Genomic DNA, 22,849 nt, shown 5'->3' with positions numbered 1-22,849 from the left:
TCGAATAAAAAAAAAACTCAACAGAGGTCAGCCATTTGTTACGACTCACTTCGACTCGAAGCTCATCTGGGCTCACTAACTCATTTCAACTCGTGCCTCATTTGGCCTCACTCACTCTTCTCAACTCACGACTCATTTCGGCTCACTCACTTCAACTCAGCACATACATGGGCTCACTGAAGTGCTCAAGTGGCACGGCCCCGAGCGGACCATGACGAACGGCAAAGGACCCCCGCGCAGCGACATGGCGAAACGCTGACAAAGCTTCCCAGTAAGCGTGAGACTGAACCAGGACACACACACACCGTGGCCAGCACTCACAACTGTGATCATGATCTTAATGTGTGTCCCGGCTCACTCGCCACTCAAATCATGACCTGAGTGAGAGCCCTATATTGAGAGGCACCCCCATCGCATTGCCAATTAGAATCGCTGGAAGTGGGCTTTGATGTCCCGGAGCTTCACATGAGCAATGAATATGTAGGCATATGGACGGGTTGGGATTAAATTGCACACTGGCATCGTATTGCATATGCGGCTCTTCGCCCCTATAACGTGCTCTGTATTTCGCCACCTAGGTGCTGGCAGAGAAGGTAGAAACGTGCACAGCGCGGTACTGGGCGTAGGAAATACTGATTTTCTCATAAAAATTCGACAGCTGAGAATGGAATTCGAACCCACTACCTCGTGCTCAGCAGCAGAAAGCTTTAGCCACTATGCCCCGCCGCGGTGGCTCAGTGGTTACGGCGCTCGACCGCTGACCCGAATGACGCGGGTTCGATCCCGGCCGCGGCGGCCGAATTTCGATGGAGGAGAAATTCTAGAGGCCCGTGTACTGTGCGATATCAGTGCACGTTGAAGAACCCCAGGTGGTTGAAATTTCCGGAGGCCTCCACTCTGCCGTACCTCATAGCCTGAGTTGCTTTGGGACGTTACCCCAATATACCAAAGCAAACTATACCATCGTGGCCGGTCATTATGCAGTCAGCCCGATAAAGGCTCAACGCCAAAGTGGCGCCGATAGATTCCAGCAAAAAAAACAGATATGCGGGGCTTAGCTTTAGTTAAGCCTGGTAGGTTGCGAAAGCAAAAGCGCAGCGCCTCAAACTGAAGGAAAGCAGTGCGCCGCGTCTACAGGTCACGCGTGGCTACCGGCCGCCGCTGGAACGCAGTCGCCGCGCCTGCAGGACACGCGTGGCTACCGGCCGCCGCTGCGCGACGACTCGGTAGCCCATCTCTCACCTGGTATGGCGTCAGAGGTCATTCTAAAGGTCAAATGTGGCTACCGGCCACCGCTACGCGAAAGGCCGTTCATGAGCGTAGTATTGCTTTCGCAATAAAAATTGAGGACGCTTCGTCATTAGGAGTGGAACGCGACAGCGTGTTGCAGCGCTGCCAGGTAGTTCGCGGAACGCCATCGCGCGTTCGGCGCGACGCTTTGCCCGTTGGAAACACCTTTGAATGCAACACATTTTTGAGGAAAAGAAATGAGGCAGTAACTGTCTCACATATCTCGATAGACACCCGCAGCCCTCGATTACAGGTCTCCGGTTCGAACTCCTGCCGCAAGCTATCCTCTAACTTAGCGCAGTAACTTTATGCTGCACGAAACGCTGAATCGTGTGACACCATATGGAACATTCAGCGGCAAACGGTTGGCATGATACGACGCGCGGTACCGACGACAGCGTCTACAGCTCGTTTGGTTGAAAAGCCGTCGGCGTCGTACTACTGCAGAGCACCGTGCGTCGGAAAAAAATCCCATCAGGCCAACCGTTTACCGAATAATGTTCTCGATGGTGTCACACGATTCAGCGTTTCGTGCAGCATAAACTTACTAAATTCCAGCCTAGTTTGGGGCAGCAATTCGAACCGGCGACCTATATCGGAGGCTGCGTATCATGCGCGGTTGCCCTCAGCGCTGCAAGACGCTACCGCGTTCCACTCTAAAAAGGCAAGTTCCCGTAGGCGGAAAAACACAAGGGCACAAAACGGAACACGCATAAGATCAGAAAAACGGAAAAGGAAATGCAGAGCGCACACGCACCTTACAGTAGCGTTCAGCGTATACGAAGGACGCAGTCACTACATGAACTCGGAGACAGTCCATCGTAGTTCTTCTCTTCATTTCCCAGTAGACTCCGAGGGGACAGAGTGGAATCTGTGCGTCATCCTCTGGCGGTGATATTTCGGACAAGCTGATCACCTGGCATGGACCTCCGGACGGCTTCGCTATATCGATATCCTCGGGGAATCCATCTGGTCGAGGGGAATTCCGCCTTCCGCCAGGGTAGAGTTTAGTGGCCCAGCCGGCACCGGGACAGGTTCGCTCTCCTTTACCGCAGCGTTTCCTTCGTCGAAGGATAGCTCCAGCGGAGATGGGCACATTCCTGTGGTGTCCAAGAGTCCAGGGCCTTCCGAGGAACGCCGGCTGCAGCGCATGTTTTCCACCTCTGTATCCCAGCTACCCACCGCCTCCGATCCTCCAGGCAGAGGAAACGGAGATTGCTCGCAGAAGGTGGCACAAGATGGCGAAGCCCGAGAGTCATCGGTTAGCTGGGAAATGTCCGCCAATATGGATTCAGATGTACCGGGCGAAAGCAGTGTGGGAGAGACGCTCTGGTGGCCCACGAGGCGCTGCAGAGCACATTGCCGGATGGAGGCGCTCTTGAATTCCTCGCGTTTCGGGCGACTCGCTCTGGTTGCCCACGAGGCGCTGCAGGGCACATTGCCGGATGGAGGCGCTCTTGAGTTCCTCGCGTTGCGGGTCTGCGCTTTGGAGCAGGGTCTCTCAATGCTGATCCAGGACGGAAGCTGTTCTCTGCCGAGCAGGCCACGCGCAAACGGGTCGTGTGACCGCGATCTTTGTTGTCGTCTTCGCCCGCCAGAGGCGCATCGGCATGCCCCTTGCTGCCCTCTGGCGGCTAATTTCGAGTCTCTTGGCGATGCGCTACAATGAGTTGATCGTCGTGAAGAGAGAGAGAAAAAAATGATTTGGAGGACGCCTTTTTTTAAAGCGATGTTGATTGCCTCAGGGAACAAAACGGTATGAAATGACGAGGATGCTTAAATAAATGAGAAAAGGTTCACTGATCTAATGAAACCGAGGAGTGGACGATGATGAGCTCCCTGTCTCCAAGCGGTGTGTGAAGCAGTATTGTCGGCGGTGGCTCAGTGGTTAAGGCGCTCGTCTACCGAGCAGGAGTAGCCGGGTTCGAACCCTACTTCGGCGGCCGCGTTTCGATGGAGGCTAAACTCAAAAGGCGCCTGTGTGCTGTGCGGTGTCAGTGCACGTTAAGCCGGAGACATCCACTACGGCGCGTCTTTTATCTTTTTTCACTCCCACCTTCCTCCCTTCCCTTACGGCGCGGTTCAGGTGTCCGCCGAGATATGAGAGACAGATACTGCGCCATTTCCTTCCCTCAAAAACTAGTTTTTTCAGAGGACGCTTAAGCTTCGCCTTTAAAAGTGGAACGCAACAGCGTCTTCCAGAGCTGCCAGGGAGTCCACGAAACGCCATCGCCCGTTCAGCGCGACGCCTTCCCGTTGGACAATCGAAAATGTTTTTAAAGAAGGAAATCACGCAGTAAGTCTCACTTGTATTGGTCGACACACGAACCGCGCGTGATACGCAGCCCCCAATTATAGGTCACCGGTTCGAATCTCTGCCGTAAGCTAGGCTCTAACTTAGAAAGTTCATGCTGCACAAAACCTTGAATCGTACGACACCCCGGAATATTCTGCTGCAAACGGTTGGCATGATACTATTTTTTCCGACTCGCGGTGCCAACAACGCCGACGGCTTTTCGACCGAACGAGCTGTATGCGCTATCGCCTAAAAGTTGCGTTTATTTGTAAGTTCCCTTAGGCGGAAGAACACAAGGGTACAAAACAGCATAAGCGTAAGGTCAAAAAAACGAAAAAAAATACAGAGCGCACACGCACCTGACAGTAGCGTCCAGCGTATACGAAGGCCGCAGTCACTACATGAACTCGGAGACAGTCCATCGCAGTTCTTCTCTTCATTTCCCAGTAGACTCCGAGGGGACAGAGACTGGAATCTGTGCGTCATCCTCTGGCGGTGATATTTCGTACAAGCTGATCACCTGGCGTGGACCTCCGGACGGCTCCGCTATATCGATATCCTCGGGGAATCCATCTGGTCGAGGGGAATTCCGCCTTCCACCATGGTAGAGTTTAGTGGCCCAGCCGGCACCGACACAGGTTCGCCTTTTCCAGCAGCGCTTCCTTCGTCGAAGGGTAGCTCCAGCGGAGATGGGCACATTCCTGTGGTGTCCAACAGTCCAGGAGCTTCCGAGGAACGCCGACTGCACCGCATGTCCTCTACCTCCGTTTCCCTGCTACCTGCCGCCTCCCAACCGCAGAAAACGGAGATGGCTCGCAGAACGTGGCATAGGATTCTCCGCCAGCATGGATTTGGACGTGCTGGGCGAAATAAACGATGGAAGCTGAGCGCCGGTCGTCGCACGAGGCGCTGCAGGGCACATTGCCGGATGGAGGCGCCCTTGTCTACCTCGTGTGGCAGGTCTACGCTTCGGAGCAGGGTCTCTCAATGCTGGTCCAGGACGGAAGCTGTTCGGATCCGCGTTCTCTGCCGAGCAGGCCACGAGCAAAGGGGTGGCGTGACCGCAATGTTTGTTGTCGTCTTTGCCCACCAGAGGCGCATCGGCATACCTTGCTACCCTCTGGCGGCGAACAGTGAGTCCCTTGGCGATGGGGTACAATGAGTGGATTGTTGTGCAGGGAGAGAGAGAAAATGCGGAGGACGCTTAAGCTTCGCCTTTAAGAGTGGAACGCGACAGAGTGTTGCAGCGCTGCCAGGGATTCCACGGAACGGAACGCCATCGCACGTTCGGCTCGACGCCTTGCCCGTTGGACAAATCGAAAATTGTTTTGTTTTTTTGAGTAAAGGAAACGACGCAGTACTGCAGTCTCATTGGTGTTGGTGGACACCCGAACCACGCATTTTTTTTTTTACACAGCCCCAATTATAGGTCGCCGTTTCGAATCGCTTCCGCAAGCTAGACTCTAACCTATAATAATAGTAAGTTTATGCTTCACGAAACGCTGAATTTTTTTACACTATTTGGAACATTCTGCGGCAAATTATTTATTTATTCCGACCTGCGATGCCGACTGCTGCTACTGCGCCGATGGCTTTTCGACCAAACGTGCTGCATACGCTGGTTGGTTTGATTCTTTTTTTTGAGGAAAGGAAATGGCGTAGTGTCTGTCTCACATATCTCGGCGGACACCCCGCACCGTAAGGAAAGGGAGGAAGGTAGGAGTGAAAGAATAAAGAGAGAAAGAGGTAAATTGGTTTTCAGGAAAGCAAATGGCGCAGTATCTTTCACCTCGGTGGGCTCCTGAACCGCTCTGTAAGGGAAGGGAGGAAGGTGGGAGTGAAAGAATAGAGAAAGAGGTGCCATAGTGGAGGTGACAGCTAATGGTTGATCGCGAGGGTTTGCTCACCTAATGAACGTTGCGGCCTATTGCAGCAGTGCCGCGTTTCTGCCACAGCGTTGTCAATGCCAACGCATATGCAGCGCGCATCTGTGACTACCGCCACCTAACCTAAAGAACGTCTGAGGTGTCTACTGTTCCAAGGGGGCAGTTATGCGCCTTTCCTTTGCCTTCCAAGATCCCGCTCCATTGGACTCGTAGCTTAAAGCGCCACTAAGGTGTCCACTGCCCCAGGGGGTTGAATTGCGCCTTTCCGTTGCTTTCGAAGCTCAGTGTCATTTGAGGGTGGAAACTAAAGGCACACGTTGATCGAAGCACGAGGTCCAGTAGCGAAGCTTTCGCTTCGAAAAATTCTGACACTTCAGTCTGCTTTGCGTGGAGGAATGCGAAAGCATGTGCTTTGAGGACAGGAAAGGGCTCAATAGTTCTCAAATATCGACATCTCGGCGGACACCTCGACAGCGCCTTAAAGCACACAAATGAAGGTGCATATGTCATCGGTGGTGATGGCGGTGGTGAATACTTTTGTAGCGTGAGCTAGACTGGCCACAGTCTCGCCGTTTCGTGTGCTCAATCCGTCGACCATACTGAGCATGCGCGAGGAGCGAGTGACGTCACTGCGCACAGCTGGCGCGCGCTCGCCGCTGCGCGCTACTCCGCCTGCGCGGGGAGATTGCGATGCACAGTCGATGCGCTGTGTTCCAACAGAAGAATTCTCCTGACAGGACCAATGCTTGTAGGCAAGGGTTTGGGGGAAGGCGAGGATTCTCCTGATAACGGAAGGATTCTCCTAACAGGCCCAAACCATGTGGAAGTTATCGGGAAGGGTTTGGGGAACGGAAGAATTCTCCTGACAGGCCCAGGCTTGTGGAAGTTATTGGCAAGGATTTGGGGGAAGGCGAGGATTCTCCTGACAGGCCCAAACCATGTGGAAGTTATCGGGAAGGGTTTGGGGAACGGAAGAATTCTCCTGACAGGCCCAAGGCTTTTGGAAGTTATTGGCAAGGATTTGGGGGAAGGCGAGGATTCTCCTGAAAGGCCCAAACCATGTGGAAGTTATCGGGAAGGGTTTGGGGAACGGAAGAATTCTCCTGACAGGCCCAAGGCTTTTGGAAGTTATTGGCAAGGATTTGGGGGAAGGCGAGGATTCTCCTGAAAGGCCCAAACCATGTGGAAGTTATCGGGAAGGGTTTGGGGAACGGAAGAATTCTCCTGACAGGCCCAAGGCTTGTGGAAGTTATTGGCAAGGATTTGGGGGAATGGAAGGATTCTCCTGACAGGCCCAAACCATGTGGAAGTTATCGGCAAGGGTTTGGGGGAACGGGAGAATTCTCCTGACAGGCAGGCTTGTGTAAGTTATTGGCAAGGGTTTGGGGGAGGGGGAAGATTCTCCTGACAGGCCCAAACCATGTGGAAGTTATCGGACACTTCCCCACAGTGAGGGCAGCGCTCATCAATTTTGGGGTCAAAATGTTTCGCTATCGCAGGACACAACAAAGTGTTGGTCTACAGGCGCCTCAGAGTTCGCTCATCGACTTTACTCAGGCCCTTAGCAAGCACCGGGAAAAGCCGATGCCGTTCGCAATATATATAGTACTCTAGCATTTCCCTGAACCGCAGCAGCGGTTGCCTAATCTCTGCGCCGGAGGAGCCTGGATGAGGTGTCCGGAAGGTATGCGCTCGTTCGGGCGCGTCCGCAGCCTCGTTACCTCTAAGGCACTGATGGCCTGGAGTACAAACTATGCGTTTGGGTGAAGGGTCCTATTTCCTTGCTGCCAGCTTTAGAATACGGCCAGTGATCGTTGCTCAGCTCGAGCCAGTCGGCAGGCTCGTCCACTTTCATTTTCATCCTTCATTAAGTTGCAGCAACAACACCACCTGCGATATCTGTTGCTCAAACCAGCGTCACGACTATGGAGGTTTGGAAATGTGTTGTTCTGTATCTGTCGCCAAGAGACGGCTTCTGGGGTTTCTAATTTCCTATGAGGGGGGGGGGGGGGGGGAAGTGTCCAAACCTCCATAGACTACGTATCTCATGCACCCAACATTATACTCCGACACCTGTCCCTGGTTCCAGGCCGACCCTACACTCTTTCACACTTCGTGGGAATGTGGGGCCAAACCAACCACTCCACATACGAAGAACACGTCTTTTGAGTGGTCGGAGGCGCTGCTGACCAGCGATAACCCGCAGGACCAACGGGCCCTCATCCAACAGGCCCGCAGGGCAGCTCAAGCCAGTGGAGCCCTGGAATGAGGACCCCACCCATAAGCTCTCACAACTCCTTTTCACTCTAACAAAGTTTTTCTTCCTCCTCCTCCAGCGTCGTCGCTTCCGTCGGTTTCTATTTTTATTATTGGCTGCGACTCAGCTCGAGTGTGACGTCATGACTCTATAAATCTTGTGTCATCTTGTCACGCCACCTCGCACGCCGGCGGCCCGGGCTCGATTGCTACCTAGACCCAGGCCGCGGCGGCCGAATTTCGATGGTGACGAAATTCTAGAGTCCCGTGCATCTTTAGGGGCCACCTGTTTGAACATTTTGACGCGCACTTCCTCGCAGCAAGCGATAGGGCATTAGGCCTATTTCGCGCCGAGTGAAGCCAGCGGTTTGTTCTGTGCCAGTTTTGAGCTAGGATATACCACGAGAGAATATGTGTCCTGTTGCGTTACCTGCCTCCGTAGTGAGGACTCAAGCACTCCAACTATTCCAGGCTAGTAATATCCTTGTCATATAAGAACTTGATAGCGAATAATGAAATGGCTGGCAGTTTAGCATTGCTAAGCGCGAAATGTTGTACGAAAGCACGGTTCAAGCATACCTTGAACTGGACCTTGAAGCGCTCCAGCAAGAACTTCCACTTGAGGGTGGTGAGGTCGTTTTCCGTGAGGCTTTTGAACTCGTCCACCTTCAGTGCAGGACACGAAGAAAAGTAAATATATATTCTCGCCGTTTCACTGCTATCGACTATATAGCACTTCGGTATGGGTTCGGTTAGTTCATGACACTTTATAGTCTCCGTTAATCGCCCGAGGTGGGGGGGGGGGGGGGTCTCATGCTCATCGTATCTCGCACGCACGTCATAGATTCGAATTCACCGGCCTCTTCCCATCTTTTGTTTGTCGCCGATTTAGCATACAGTCGCGGGCCCATTTGCTTTTTCCGAAATAGCTGTACTCTGGTCAGTAATTAATAGAACTAGGCTTCGAAATATACGGTCAGCGTGGGTTTTTTTTTCTCTTAGTGTGGAACAAGGCACTGAGTTCTGTCCATGGTACGTAAGAACGGCGGTGTCTTGAGGGTCCTTTGCTATACAGAACAGTGCGCCGGGCGGGGTGGGTGATTGGGCCAGGAATAATTTTTAAGGCCGCCTAACTCCCTTACTGCCGCTGCGCCGACTGTCGTAAAATTGGTTCGTGAATGGACATCGTGTTCGCTCTGACATCTACGTCACCGTGACTGGCCAGTGCACTCTTGTATCGCAAACCTTCATGCATACCTGCTTTGCGACACCATTACCGCGTACTGGGCACGAGACCATATGTAGTTTTTGTCAAAAGTATAGAGAGCTCAAATAGTTTGCTTCTAGGCTGTGTTCTTTGCATGGTTATGCATTGCCAGCGTTCGAAATCTCTCTCAGGCTATAGGGATTCTTGTCCTCAAGATCCCCACCGGACGGCTTACGAGGAAATCCCTTCAGCTCTTTACTTTTGTCAAAGGCGGCACGTATATGAATGGTCCATGATTCGTAATGGACAATAGTCAAGGCACTTTCCGCGTACCGATCGTGCCAACGAACAGACAGACAGACAGACGGACGGACAGGCAGGCAGGAACGAAGGCAGGTAGGCAAAGAGGTCGGCCAGAAAGAGGAATATCTGGCCTGCTACTCTGCACTGGGGAAGGGGGGGGGAGGAGAAGAAAGATGATGGGTCGTGATGGGTGACGATGGGGTAAGAGAGATGAAAGCATGTGGACGCACATTTGAAAGCTTTCCGGCTTTCAAGTTTGGCTGTAATATGTGTCCCCCTCACCGTGACCCCGAGCAGTGCCTCGGCGGTGCGTCCGCTGATGCGCGACCGTTCTAGCGAGCCCGTGTGGTCTGTCCAGATGACGGGGATGTCCAGCTCCTCCGTGCACTGCGGCTCCGCCTGACCCATCGCCACGGGGCACGTGCCGTTGGTGCACATGGGCTCGCCGCTACGCAGTCTGAAGTTGCAGTGACCGCTGGAAAGTGATGCGGAGAATGTGGCTACTCAATGGGCACTGAAACTTCCTTAGACGTCCTGTAAACGTCGATGGGACGTCCAGAAGACGTCCAAGAGAGTTTCAGTGTTCATTGGGTATAGTATAAGGTGGGCGGGCTCGAGGAAGAGATAGTCCACATCCTGCAAAGCCACTTCAATACCTTCACCCTTCGAAACGCACTTCCGCAAGTCTTGCCGCGAAGACAGGGGAAAAACTGCCCAAGCACAAATAATACGGCTTCGCTGTCCCTTTGTTAAAAGGTCATAGTATTTCTTTCCTTCGTGTGAGCGAACAATAGAGACCTTTAGCACAGCGCGTACCGCTACCGCTTACCGCCTAGCGTGCGCCGTGTGTGCGCATGCGCAAATCGCCTTGGGAGTGCAAGATGGCGCCACATGCTGTCCACCGCGGCACGCATGCCTGCCAGGACCATTCAGCGCATGCGCACTGCAGGGATGGTAGCGGTACGTCCTATGTTAAGCCTAATAAGGCGACGTCCAGGGAGATAGCGCAAAAAGCAGTCCAGAAAACAACATGGTGGCGCCCCGGTTGGAAAGGTGCAGGTAACAACGCCAAACAAGAGACCAAAGGTATCTTATTGGTGGGAGGCATCAGGGGTAGCGCGAAGGAGGGGCAGTATGATGCTAGTGCGAAAGCAGAAACTGATACAGTGGCATGTTACAAGGTGAAGATGTTAGGTGGCTAGAGTTAAATAATACGAGGGCCTATCGGGCATTACGGATTAAAAGAGGCATGCAGTCCCATTCGCGCTGAATCGCTAGGTGGTAATGAATGATGACCTTGAGCATGTCTCAAAACAGTGAGGTTAAACTTGAGAACAGTTGTGCTTTGGGCTGCACTTGAATTTGGTAACATTTACACCAAAATTTGCATGTGCGTTTTTATAATCAGTGCTCGCCAAAATTTAAAAACTCTTGCGTACGTACGTACGCTGGCTTACGTGGGTAACGTTGACAACATGGCGGCGCCCTGCCCGCCCGCTTCGAACCGAATACTGTGTCGCCGCTGGATTTTCGACGCAGTAGCTCGCTCTAAACGGTTGTATTCACTTTTATTTTGTGCATTCTCACCCCTCCGTAACGATATTTGTGACAAATAGTCATGGTTTTTTAGATAAATCCAAGAATTTCTTGATGTTAAGCCTAACTATCTACGGCGTACACTGTCGTCATAGCAACGACCTCCAGTAAAGTACTTCTCCAACTTTGCGCTAGAATTTATATTGTAAGATGGGGTTGTGGCTGAGCAGAACCTAGGTCGCTTTGCAACGTTCAGCAAAGGTGCAGGCCAAGCGTTCGGGCTGCGAGCGAGCGTCACACCTCAGGATCGTCGTCTTCTTTCACTACTACAGTTCACCACAGTGAGCGAGCACGGCTGCTACACTACAATGACCCCCCGGCGAAAAAGGAGGCATCCTGCCGACTTAGGGCGCACAGATGGTAGGCGGATCGTAGTACGGCTTGAGACGGTCGACGTGCACTGTTTCACGGCCACGACGGCGCGCATCTTGCGGCGGCGAAAGCGGTTCAATGATGTAGTTGACTGGAGAGGTCTGGCAGACGACACGGTACGGGCCGTGGTACTTTGAAATGAGTTTTGTGGAGAGACCGGGAGTGTTGGAGGGAACCCAAAGCCACACGAGCGAGTCTGGGGTATAGGACGGAAGCGGACTGGTAGGGGCGCGAAGGTGCTTCTGGCGATTCTGATCTTGCGTTGTAAAAGAGCGGGCAAGCTGGCGGCATTCTTCAGCATAGGTCGCTGCTTGAGAAAGGGTAAGAGACTCGGAGATATCAGGGCGATACGGAAGCACGGTATCCATGGTACAGGAAGGCTCGCGGCCGTAAAGAAGAAAGAACGGAGAGAAGCCAGTTGTGCTCTGTGTGGCAGTGTTGTACGCATATGTCACAAATGGGAGTATGCGGTCCCAGTTTGAGTGGTCCGAGGCAACAAACTTGGCGATCATGGCGGTCAATGTGCGATTGAAACGTTCAGTAACGCCGTTCGTTTGAGGGTGGTAGGCCGTAGTAGAGCGGTGAACAATGCGGCATTGGCGAAGTAGGGCTTCGACGGTGTCTGAGAGGAAGACACGGCCGCGGTCACTCAGAAGCTCCTTAGGAGAACCATGGCGTAGAACGAGATGATGCAGGATGAAAGACGCAACGTCGGGCGCAGACGCGGATGGCAAAGATGACGTTTCGACGTAGCGGGTAAGGTGATCGACTGCCACTATGACCCAGCGGTGTCCAGCCGGAGTTATGGGAAGGGGCCCGTAGAGATCGATGCCAACGCGGTCGAATGGGCGCATGGGGCAAGGCAAGGGCTGCATCGGAGCAATGGAACGGCGAGAAGGGGTTTTGTGGCGTTGGCATTCCGGGCAGGAGCGAACGTACTGTCGAATGAAACGGTACATTCCCCGCCAGTAGAAGCGGAGTCGAAGGCGCGTGTAGGTCTTCACCACACCGGCGTGAGCGCACTGGGGGTCGGCGTGAAAAGAGGCGCAGATGTCGGAACGCAGGTGGCGAGGAATGACAAGGAGCCATTTGCGACCGTCGGGAAGGTAGTTGCGGCGGTAAAGGAGGCCATCCCGTATTGCGAAGTGGCGGGCTTGACGACGGAGAGTGCGGGTCGCAGGTCGCTGAGATGGTGTAGACAGGAGAGCGAGGAGGGAAGCGATCCATGGGTCCCGTTGTTGTTCAAACGGCATGTCGGCAACATCAAGGGAGGACGCATCAGCGGTGGCGAAAGATGTGGAGTCTAAGTCACAAGGTAGCGGGGACCGCGATAGTGCGTCGGCATCAGAATGCTTACGGCCAGATCGATAGATGACTTCAATGTCGTATTCTTGTAAGCGCAACGCCCAACGAGCAAGACGGCCTGAAGGGTCTTTAAGGGACGACAGCCAGCAGAGGGCATGGTGGTCGGTAACGACAGAGAACGGGCGACCATATAGGTAAGGGCGGAACTTTCCAATAGCCCAAATTATTGCCAAGCACTCCTTCTCTGTCACGGAATAATTGCGCTCGGCCTTTGTCAAAGTGCGGCTGGCATACGCAACAACATGTTCGGCGCAGCCGGGCTTGCGCTGAGCCAGCACGGCACCGAGGCCCACGCCGCTGGCGTCAGTGTGAATTTCAGTGTGCAGGCTGGGGTCGAAATGGCGGAGGATCGGCGGGGACACAAGCAGGCGCCGAAGCGTTGTGAACGCCGCGTCACAGTCTGGTGTCCAAGACGAGAGGCTGGTGTCGCCGGCAAGCAGATCAGTCAGGGGTGACAGGATGGAAGCGAAATTGCGTACGAAGCGGCGAAAATAAGAGCACAGCCCGATGAAGCTACGCAGCTCTTTCAGGGAGGTGGGTCGGGGAAACTCGGCGACTGCGCGCAGTTTTGCAGGATCGGGAAGGACGCCTTCTTTGGACACGACGTGGCCCAAGATGGTAAGCCGCCGGGCTGCGAAGCAGCACTTCTTTAAATTCAGTTGCAAGCCGGCGTCGGTCAAACATTGCAGGACACGCTCGAGGCGGGCCAGGTGGGACGAAAAGTCTCGAGAAAAGACGACGATATCGTCCAGATAGCACAGACACGTGTGCCACTTGAGTCCGCTGAGAACTGTGTCCATCATGCGCTCGAATGTGGCCGGCGCATTGCACAAGCCGAACGGCATCACATTGAATTCGTAGAGGCCGTCGGGCGTAACAAAGGCCGTCTTTGGCCGATCAGCAGCAGCCATGGGCACCTGCCAATAGCCGGAGCGGAGGTCCAATGAGGAAAAGAATTCTGCGCCTTGCAGGCAGTCGAGGGCATCGTCAATACGGGGAAGCGGATACACATCCTTGCGCGTAATCTTGTTGAGGCGACGGTAATCAACGCAAAAGCGGATGGATCCGTCCTTCTTCCGCACGAGAACAACGGGGGAGGCCCAGGGGCTGTGAGAAGGCTGGATTACGCCGCGCTGAAGCATGTCGTCCACTTCCTTGGTAATGACGGTGCGTTCAGGGGCCGACACGCGATAAGGACGCTGGCGCAAAGGGGCATGCGTTCCGGTGTCAATGCTGTGTGTGACGACGGATGTGCGGCCAAGAGAGCTGTGTGGGAAGTCGAAGGACGTACGGAAACGTTGAAGTAATGCGACGAGCTGATCACGTTGGTGCGGCGAAAGGCTGGCATCGATAGATCGGGAAAAAACAGAAACGGTGTCTTGGTTTGGCGTAGCAGGAGGCGAACCAATGGCATCTATCTGGAGAGGGGCAGGTTCGTCAGAGACAGAGTATGGAAGAGCGTGATCGACTGATTCAACATGTCCCAGGCATTCGCCGCGGAGAAGCGTTGATGGACAAGAAAAAGGGTTCGTGACATAGATTGCGCTGTGGCCATCGCAGACAGTCAGAAGAGCGAACGGAAGGAGGAAACAGTGGCGACGGGCAGCGGCATCGGTCGGAGTAAACAGAACAGTTGAATCAGGATCGCAGGCGCAAGTGACGGGAACCAGGGCAGCAGAGAAGGCAGGGATGTCAGTATCTGCAGCGACCAGCATTTTACCGAGGCGGACAGAGGTGTCGGACGGCAGAGTAGCGCAGAACGGAGACAGTTCAATGCTGGCACGGGCACAGTCGATGATCGCATGATGAAGGGTTAGAAAGTCGCAGCCCAGAATGACGTCATGAGAACAGGAGGACAGCACGAAAAACTCGGCGATATACACAACATCCCGGATAACAAGGCGAGCTGTACATAATGCTAGAGGTTGAATGCGGTGCGAGCTTGCAGTGCGGAGGCAAAAGTTCGAAACAGGCGTCGTCACTTTACGGAGTCTACGGCAAAGGGCTGCGCTAATAACGGATACAGCAGCGCCCGTGTCTACAAGGGCGAGAACGGCGACGCCATCAACAAATACTTCGATAACATTCGCAGGTGAAGACGGAGGACTTGGGCAGTTCGATGGAATCGCAGTTCTTGCCTCCGGAACTGCGGCTGTTAGTTTTCCTCCGGACGAGAGGGTGATCGCCGGCGCATGGGAGAGATAGATCGGCGACGGGGAGAAGGCGACCGGCGTGAAGAATATGAAGAGCGGTCAAGGTGGAAGGAGTCCGCAGGGGTGCCGGAGGGAACTGGTTGCGAGGGAGGCGCAGGGTCGTAGTGGAAGGGGCTTGCCCCGTCCCGGAAACTCGGCGGGTATTGGCGACAAAGCCGGGCGACGTGGCCCGGCAAGCCACAGGAGTAACATATGGGGCGGTTGTCGTAGGTACGCCATGGGTTCATGACGGAACGGCGAGGCGGCAGGCGACGACGGACAGGTGCCGGCGGAGGTGGTAGCGGTGCGACAGATGGGTGGTTAACGTAGACTTCGGGGCGTCGGGGTCTGGCGGCAACCTCAGCGTAGGTGAGGGGGGCAGCCACAGGCGGAGGCCGAGGGCTAGAGGGCAAAACGTCGGCGACCTGCTCTTGGATGGTGCGTCGAAGGGTGGGATCGATGGGTGACGCAGGGTCGCCAGACACAGGCAGTAGGGACAGTTGGCGGGCCACTTCTTCCCGTATGAAGGCCTTGATCTGGGGAAGCAGGGAGGCCGAGTCAGAGACCAGACTGCAGACCGCCGGCGCAGGAAGGGACTCATCGAGGACTCCGGAACGGCGAGTAGAATTCCTCTGCTTCCTGAGGACGTCATAGCTCTGACAAAGCTGAATGACATCCACCACCGTTTGCGGATTCCTGGCGAGCAACATTTGGAACGCGTCGTCGGAGATGCCCTTCAGGATGTTGCTAATTTTCTCGGCCTCCGGCATGGATGGATTGATGCGCTTGCACAGGTCCAGAACATCTTCTATGTAACTGGTGAAGGTTTCAGTGGCGTGCTGAGCGCGAGCGCGGAGGCGTTGTTCGGCGCGCAGTTTGCGCACAGCTGGGCGGCCGAATACCTCCGAGAAGCTGGTCTTAAAGGACGACCAGGTAGGCAAGTCGGCCTCGTGGTTGCGGAACCACAAGTTGGCAACGTCGCTGAGATAGAATAGTACGTTACCAAGCTTGGTGGCATCGTCCCACTTGTTGTGGGCGCTGACGCGCTCGTAAGTCGCCAACCAGTCGTCAACATCGTGGTCGTCGGCACCGCTGAAGACGCTGGGATCTCGCTGCCGGAGCCCGCCAGAACACAGGATGGTAGGCGACGGGATGGGGGCTGTCTGGCTGGTGACTTCAGGCATAACTGGCGGCGAAGGTAAGGTGCGGCTACGGAGCTCCAGGATGAGGACGAGAGGGGGAACTTACAGCAGCCTCCACCAAATGTAAGATGGGGTTGTGGCTGAGCAGAACCTAGGTCGCTTTGCAACGTTCAGCAAAGGTGCAGGCCAAGCGTTCGGGCTGCGAGCGAGCGTCACACCTCAGGATCGTCGTCTTCTTTCACTACTACAGTTCACCACAGTGAGCGAGCACGGCTGCTACACTACAATATTTTCATTTGATTCAATTGATATACATTTAAAAAGAAACAAAGCCTTCGAATGTAACCACCACTGCCGCTAATAAAAGAGAAAAAAAGTTTCCTCAGCACACAGTTCAGAAGCTTTGACTTGTTGTCGCTAGATGGCGCCACTGTATCCTACGCTTCCCGTGCGCTACGCTAGCCACGCACAGCTTTTGCGGACGCACAGCTAAAACTGTCTATAGTCTGTCGGTAATCGCTCCGCAGGAGTAACTTAATTGAATGAAGGCGTCTCTGCCATGTCTCACAAGGGCAGTGTCCTCTGAAAACTTCGAGTGCTTTCGCAACTGCTTGCCGCTCAGTTCGTCAGTACTCAAGGTAGTACACGATGCAAGACGTCGTCCACCGGAACGTTCATTTTCCTCAGGTTTGACTGAAGTATCTCACGTTCGTCACAAAAACGTGGGCCCATTCCGAAGATGTAGTACAAGCGTCAACACGGAGGCTGCTGGAGCCAAAGTTGTTTCCGGTTAGCATGCCATTATATTAATCTCTCTTTAGAGTATTTCTTCTCAACATAGTCTGGATGTGTACTGCAGAGTGAGTGCAGGGGCACGGACTTGCCTAGAGGTCAAAATAAACAAAAAAGGAGCGCACCTAATTTCCCTGTGGCAAGCTGGTTTATATCGATGACTAAACAAATTCTAGTCTAAGACACAAAATTATCCAAATACTCCCTCCCTTACCCTCTACACTGCGCCAATGTTTCGTGAAGGACGAAAAGATCGAGTTTCTACGTTAGTGAACTACGTTAGTCCCTGTTTTTTAGCGCTACTACTATGTCCTCTCGATCCGGTACTGACCATCGTGACGTCACCAGGCGCGCCCCGGGCCCGTCCAGGTCGAAGTGGTTGAGGAAAGCGAAGAGGACGCCCGTGAAGGGTGTCACGTTGCCGGTCTGCATCCTCGAGGCGATTTCGCGGCTGACCTGGCTGGCCGTGTACACCGTCGTGTCCACTGCAGGCGCGATTCGTTAATGCGTCATCATTAACGTCCCGGTGGAATCGAACCGCGTCAACCGAAGCACAACCCGGCCGACTGGTCGCGGGTTATGAGATTTCGGAGAGCATGGTGACTTAGTGGGTAGTGGTTTTTGAGGAAAATAAAAGGTGCAGTAACTGTCCCACTTCTCGGTGGACACCTCAACTGTGCTGTGAGGGATGGGGTGAAGGAGGAAGTGAAAGAAGAAAGGGGGGCCCCAGTAGAGGGCGTGGGTATGTGCCATTCAGCCTGAGGACATCATCATCATCATCAGTAGAGGGCTGACTGCTTGGGCCTCTTTGCGTGCACATATATCGCTCATCCAGGGGCAGATTTAAGGGGGCATAGGGGGTCTACTGTCCTCCTCCAGCGAAAAATTTTACATGATAAAACCATGCTGAACCCAAGAAATACATGGTTCAAACGAGACCGCCCCTTCCTTTAAGACTAACCCACAAATCTGCCCCAGCGCGCGTCACACGTTGAAACTCTGCATACTCACTAAGAGGAGCGATGAGGAAAAGTAATGGCGAAGCAGTAACAATTCAACAGCACCGAGAGGAAAGGGTAGAAGAAGGTACTAGGGAAGATGGAAGACAGAAAGCAGAGGCGCTGAGCGCATGAAGGACGTGGATTAGTTCTCTGAATAAATTTATGCTCTCTGGTTCTGAGCCACGGGTGTTTGTATTATACACCCGCACACGTGCCGTATAGTGGACAGCTGGTGCGGACTGAGACTCGAAGCTTGCAGCACTGCGTGCTGAAGGTACGGCCGGAAGGACTGCACGTTCGGGCACCACGGCAAAATGAAGTCTTGAAAAGGTATCGAGGCCCGTATGCTAAGGAACACTGGCTCGAGCTCTGTACGCCTTTTGCACTGACGTCATCGGAGGTCACTCACCGTAGGCTTCCTCGCTGACGTCATCTGCCAGATCGACGCCCTGGAGGAAGTCGAAAAGCGCCGTGGCTTCGGGCATGTCTTGAAGGGGAAGAGAGGCACAAGCCACGCAAGGTGGATTAGTCGGCCCCATTTGAAAGGTCGAGAGTTCGAGAGCAGAGAACACGACATCACCAGGACAGCGACAAAAAACAGGACCCCTTCGCCCGATATTTAAGATAAACGTATTAAATACAACTTCTGGGGATATATAATAAGGGAGTAATTACTCATTGACATCCACCCAAGCGCAGCCATACGGCTACAAAGGAAAGCTATACAGCTTTCTCAGAAACTTCGCAGTTAAAGAAAAATTCGTCCTGGTCCGGGGTTCGAACCCGGGACCATCGCTTCACCGGAGCAGTCGCTCTACCAACTGAGCTAACCGGGACGGCAAGCCTATGGTAGGGCGAAAGCGAATTGATCAATAACTTGAAGTGGAAACAGTGTTTGTCCAATGTTTAGGGGAATCCCCCAAAGTGGAGTAAATTTGTAATAAGGGAGTAATTACTCATTGACATCCACCCAAGCGCAGCCATACGGCTACAAAGGAAAGCTATACAGCTTTCTCAGAAACTTCGCAGTTAAAGAAAAATTCGTCCTGGTCCGGGGTTCGAACCCGGGACCACCGCTACACCGGTGATAGCCGGTCTGGGGATATGTGGCTACCATATTTGGGTACCTCCTGAGCTCATTTTGTATGTGTCGAAAATAACGCACTGAGGCATTTAGCTATCCAACGTGGTCACTGAGGTTCTTGGGCTCTGGGACAAATTACAGCGTCTATTATTTCTCTGTATTTGAGTATACTTGGGTTTAACGAAGCTCCGGTGATTTAACGAAATTATAAAGTCGGATACAACTAAAGAACGAAGCGGTAGATGTTCCTCAAATAAGGCCCTCAAGCCAGTAGCGTCCACCAATTTTCTTCACCCTCCGATTAATCCGATTAAGCGGCGGATATGCCCGATCATCTGCCACCCCCTGAGATTCCACGCCATAGTCGGATACAATTCAAGAACGCAGCGGCTTTTCCCCTTTAAAGGACACCCCTTCCAGCCAATAGCGTCGGCCAAATATCATGAGCCTGTTAGCGCGACAATGCAGGGAGTGGCTCTCCCTGCATTGTCATGCCGCTTCCCTGCATTTCAGGCTAGCAGGTTCGTGAGAATCGGCTGACGCGCCATTGTCTGGAAGGAAGCACTTTGAGGGGCGTTTGCCGCTTCGTTCTTGAGTCGTATCTGACTATAGTATCGCTACTCACCGAGGGTTCAAGCTGTCTACACCCTGATACGTCGTCTATAGCATTGTCGTTGACTATAGCGTTGCTCATTTTCTAATATCTAGCCCACCAAAATTTCACTCGCATGACGTTAAAACGCGAGTCTGTTGTGCCAAAGTTTGGCACCTGAACTCGCTGTCTCCATCCTTACCCGGATTTACGGTGATCACAGTCTTCCCGTCCGCAGAAGCCGAGAGTCCGAAGAGGGCGTTGAGCCTCACTCGTACGTCGGCGATGTACAGCACTGTTTGCAGGGACGAATAAATGCGGCCCCCTTAGTTCTCAGCGACCGCGTATTTACCATATGCTATTGTCTACGGGCAGCACGCATTTAGCAGTGGAAAAGCTCGAACAGAGCGCATGCGCAGTTGTCAAAACGCACTTCTTCACTCTGGGCATGCGGTAAAAAAGATAAAGAAAATAGGCTTTCAGAGCTACCGTGGTTTCGACGGTTTTTTATCAGCGAGTTTACGTGTTCTAATGAAGCAGCTAATTGGTACTGCGCAGCAGCAAGCATGCCGAATACAAAGCTGTCACCAACTATCCAAGGAGTGTGTCGGTACTGAGCCGACGCCTTTGAGGCTTGCGAAATTTAAAATCGATACGTACCATATATACCAAGTGTTTCAAGGAAGCGCGGCAGTAATTTCTAAAAATAGGGTTTCTGAAGTAAAAAGAAGCTGCTTGCGGCATAGTAATACCAGTGTTGACGGACGGCAAAAAAAAAAAATAAAAACAGACGATTAGAAAGTGATTGACTAAATTCAAATATTTAACTTTTTTTACTATTATCGATAGGTGCCCGATTTCAAAGAGGTTTGTAGCCGACCGTTAATAATAGCCATATCAGTTTTTAGAATTTCTAAAACGTGATTACCCTCGTCGCTGTGGCTCAACGAATTTGGGCCATTTGTGCGATTCGAAAACTACGGGGAGCGCGAAGCGATGTCAATCAAATGGCGTCACTCCGTGACGCACGTACCACGTGACAATCTCTGCCCCTCCTCCGCTGGGGCAGCGAAGTGGCGAGAAGCGGGGAGCACCGCAGCATGGGCGGGGCAGAGACTGTCACGTGGTATGTGCGTCACGAAGTGACGTATTTGATTGACGTCGCTTCGCGCTCCCGCACGCGCGCGATTTTTGAATGGCGCGAGAAATGGCCCAAATTCGTTGAGCCACTCCGGCGAGGGTAACCGCGTTTTCGAAATTCTAAATACTTATACGGCTATTTCTAACGTCCGGCTATAAACCCCTAATTGCGGTCGGTCGTCTATCGGTAATTTAGTTAATCACTTTAATAGTTAAAGTGATTCACCTGTGTTTTGACGTTCGCCAACACTGGTATTACCATGTCGCATAAAGCTTCTCTTTACTTCAAAAACCTTTCAGATTTACTGGCGGGCTTCCCTGAAACACCCGGTATATATCTGTAGTCCTTCGAGCGCACCAAGACGCAAACGGACGGATATGGGAGAGCAATACAGCACTATGTTCGCCTCCTTTATCTGACAATCCGCACCTCGGTGCGCTGTAAGCACTATCATGTCCAACATTCTCGGAAAAAATTTTGAAATTGTAAGATACTGTTTTGGAATATTAAACGTAATGGACCATTCTTCTGGAATGTAGCAAAATCTTTCTTTTAAGGTTTTTCCAACCATCGCATCGAACAGTTAAGGCTGTCATAGAACACCAATAGGCAATGCTTTTGACAGCAGCAAAAATGTTAATAGAAAAAAAAATGTAAGTGTGCCGTCGCATGATCTGCAGATATCATCATCATTGTAAGCCTGACTTCGCCCACTGCAGGGCAAAGGCCTCTCCCCTGTCTCTCCAATTAACCCTGTCCTTCGCCATTTGCGGCCACCGCATCCCCGCAAACTTCTTAGTCTCATCCGCCCACCTAACTTTCTGCAACCCCCTGCTACGCTTGCCTTCTCTTGGAACCCACTCCGTCACCCTTAAGGATCAGCGGTTATCTTGCCTTCGCATCACACGCCCTGCCCAGGCCCACTTTTTCCTTTTGATTTCTACTAGGATGTCATTAACCCGCGTTTGTTCTCTCACCCACTCCGCCCGCTTCCGGTCTCTCAACGTTACACCTATCATTTTTCTTTCCATGGCTCGCTGCGTTGTCCCTGAGGAGTTCTCCCGGGTAGTCCCGGAGTATTCGGAGATATTTAATTGTTACAGAGGAATGAGGGCAAAGTATCCTCCCCCCCAAAACCTTTTAAATCAACAAGCAGCAGTATACTGGCGGCAACTGCAAACGGGAACCTTTGCGAACTTACATATACTAAGCAAAATGTAATCGGATCAGTACAGGGACATATGCCCATGGTGTGGGGCCAAACCCACCCTATATCATATCACGTGGGAATGCAAAAGAAACGAGGCTTTCCATAGAATACAAAGTCCGAGTGCGGAACAGTGGGAGAGTTTGCTCTCCAGCGGCAACCCGGTTCTCCAGAGAGAACTGGTCATCCATGCCCAGCGAGCAGCCAAACTCAGCGGTGCCCTGAAATAGGGGCGCCGACCTCTGTCGACCGTAATAACTTGTAAATAGAGCAAATAAAGTTTATCCTATCCTATCCTATCCTTAACTTAAGCTGTGCGTTCATAAACGGTTTCCGGCTCAAATATGGTTTTGTCCAGGATTGTTGTCTAGGGATGCGCGATTGTCTAGCCCGGCAAAGCATACCAAGCGTGCTATAGCGTGAAAAATACGGTGGAACATACATAAATACGAACAAGGCACTGTGCTCAATGGCACGAAGTCCACCTCACCTGTTTCCTTGGCCTTCCACAGGTGCGACATGTGAATGACTTCTTCATCCCACCTGGGGTGCCAAGAAACCATGTTAACAATACTCTCTGAGCAGTGCATATATTTACGGCCCTTTGCTTTCGGGTAAAACCCGTTTTCAATCGATTTTTGCACCCCGAGCAAATTTTTTTTACTTGGGTTAAACCCGATTTCTACCCGAAAGTAAGCCTGCTACACTCTAAACACAAACGCGCCTATATGGGAGTAAAAAAGGAGAAAGCTGTCCTGTAGAGCACTCTCTTTAGTAAAAAAAAAAAAAATCGCAAGAAAAGTACACCTGGCATCCAGAGGGGTGCTTTAAGTCAAGCGATCATTTTAAACTCCTTTTAGGGCTCTTTAGGCGACTAGCAAAAGCGTGGGTACTGACCACACTGGGAAAGTGAACGTATACGCCCCCCTCCCCCCTTCTGAATGGTAAAAAGTCGCCTGATCATGTGTGCGGCGGTCGGGACAGGCTGGTTTAATTCTGGAAAAGACGGTACGTCGGTGTTCAGAACCCCAGTATTGTAGGCGGTGTATTCTCTGACAGAACCAAACTCCAAACTAAATTAGCTCATGACGTAATATGGACCGAATTGAAACGCGAACACGCACATG

At 52.6% G+C, this 22,849-nt stretch overlaps 1 protein-coding gene across 2 annotated transcripts in view; it reads right to left on the bottom strand.

Moving 5' to 3' along the window:
- Window positions 1-22,849, bottom strand: part of LOC149348989 (protein argonaute-2-like) — a 78,312-nt gene that overhangs the window by 1,726 nt on the left and 53,737 nt on the right. For both annotated transcript variants that reach the window (XM_089541086.1, XM_089541084.1), the window contains 6 exons: window positions 22,213-22,265; window positions 19,577-19,669; window positions 18,108-18,185; window positions 17,029-17,182; window positions 9,521-9,713; window positions 8,308-8,394 (listed from right to left, as the gene is read on the bottom strand). In XM_089541086.1, the coding sequence (XP_089397212.1) occupies window positions 8,308-8,394; window positions 9,521-9,713; window positions 17,029-17,182; window positions 18,108-18,185; window positions 19,577-19,669; window positions 22,213-22,265 (658 nt within the window). The remainder of the gene's footprint in view (window positions 1-8,307; window positions 8,395-9,520; window positions 9,714-17,028; window positions 17,183-18,107; window positions 18,186-19,576; window positions 19,670-22,212; window positions 22,266-22,849) is intronic.

The sequence above is a fragment of the Amblyomma mixtum genome, chromosome 4 (assembly GCF_055824585.1).
Source record: "Amblyomma mixtum isolate Tamu chromosome 4, ASM5582458v1, whole genome shotgun sequence".
NCBI classification, from domain to species: Eukaryota; Metazoa; Arthropoda; class Arachnida; order Ixodida; family Ixodidae; genus Amblyomma; species Amblyomma mixtum.
Note: the sequence above shows the minus strand (reverse complement) of the source record. Positions and strands in the feature narration are given on the sequence as shown.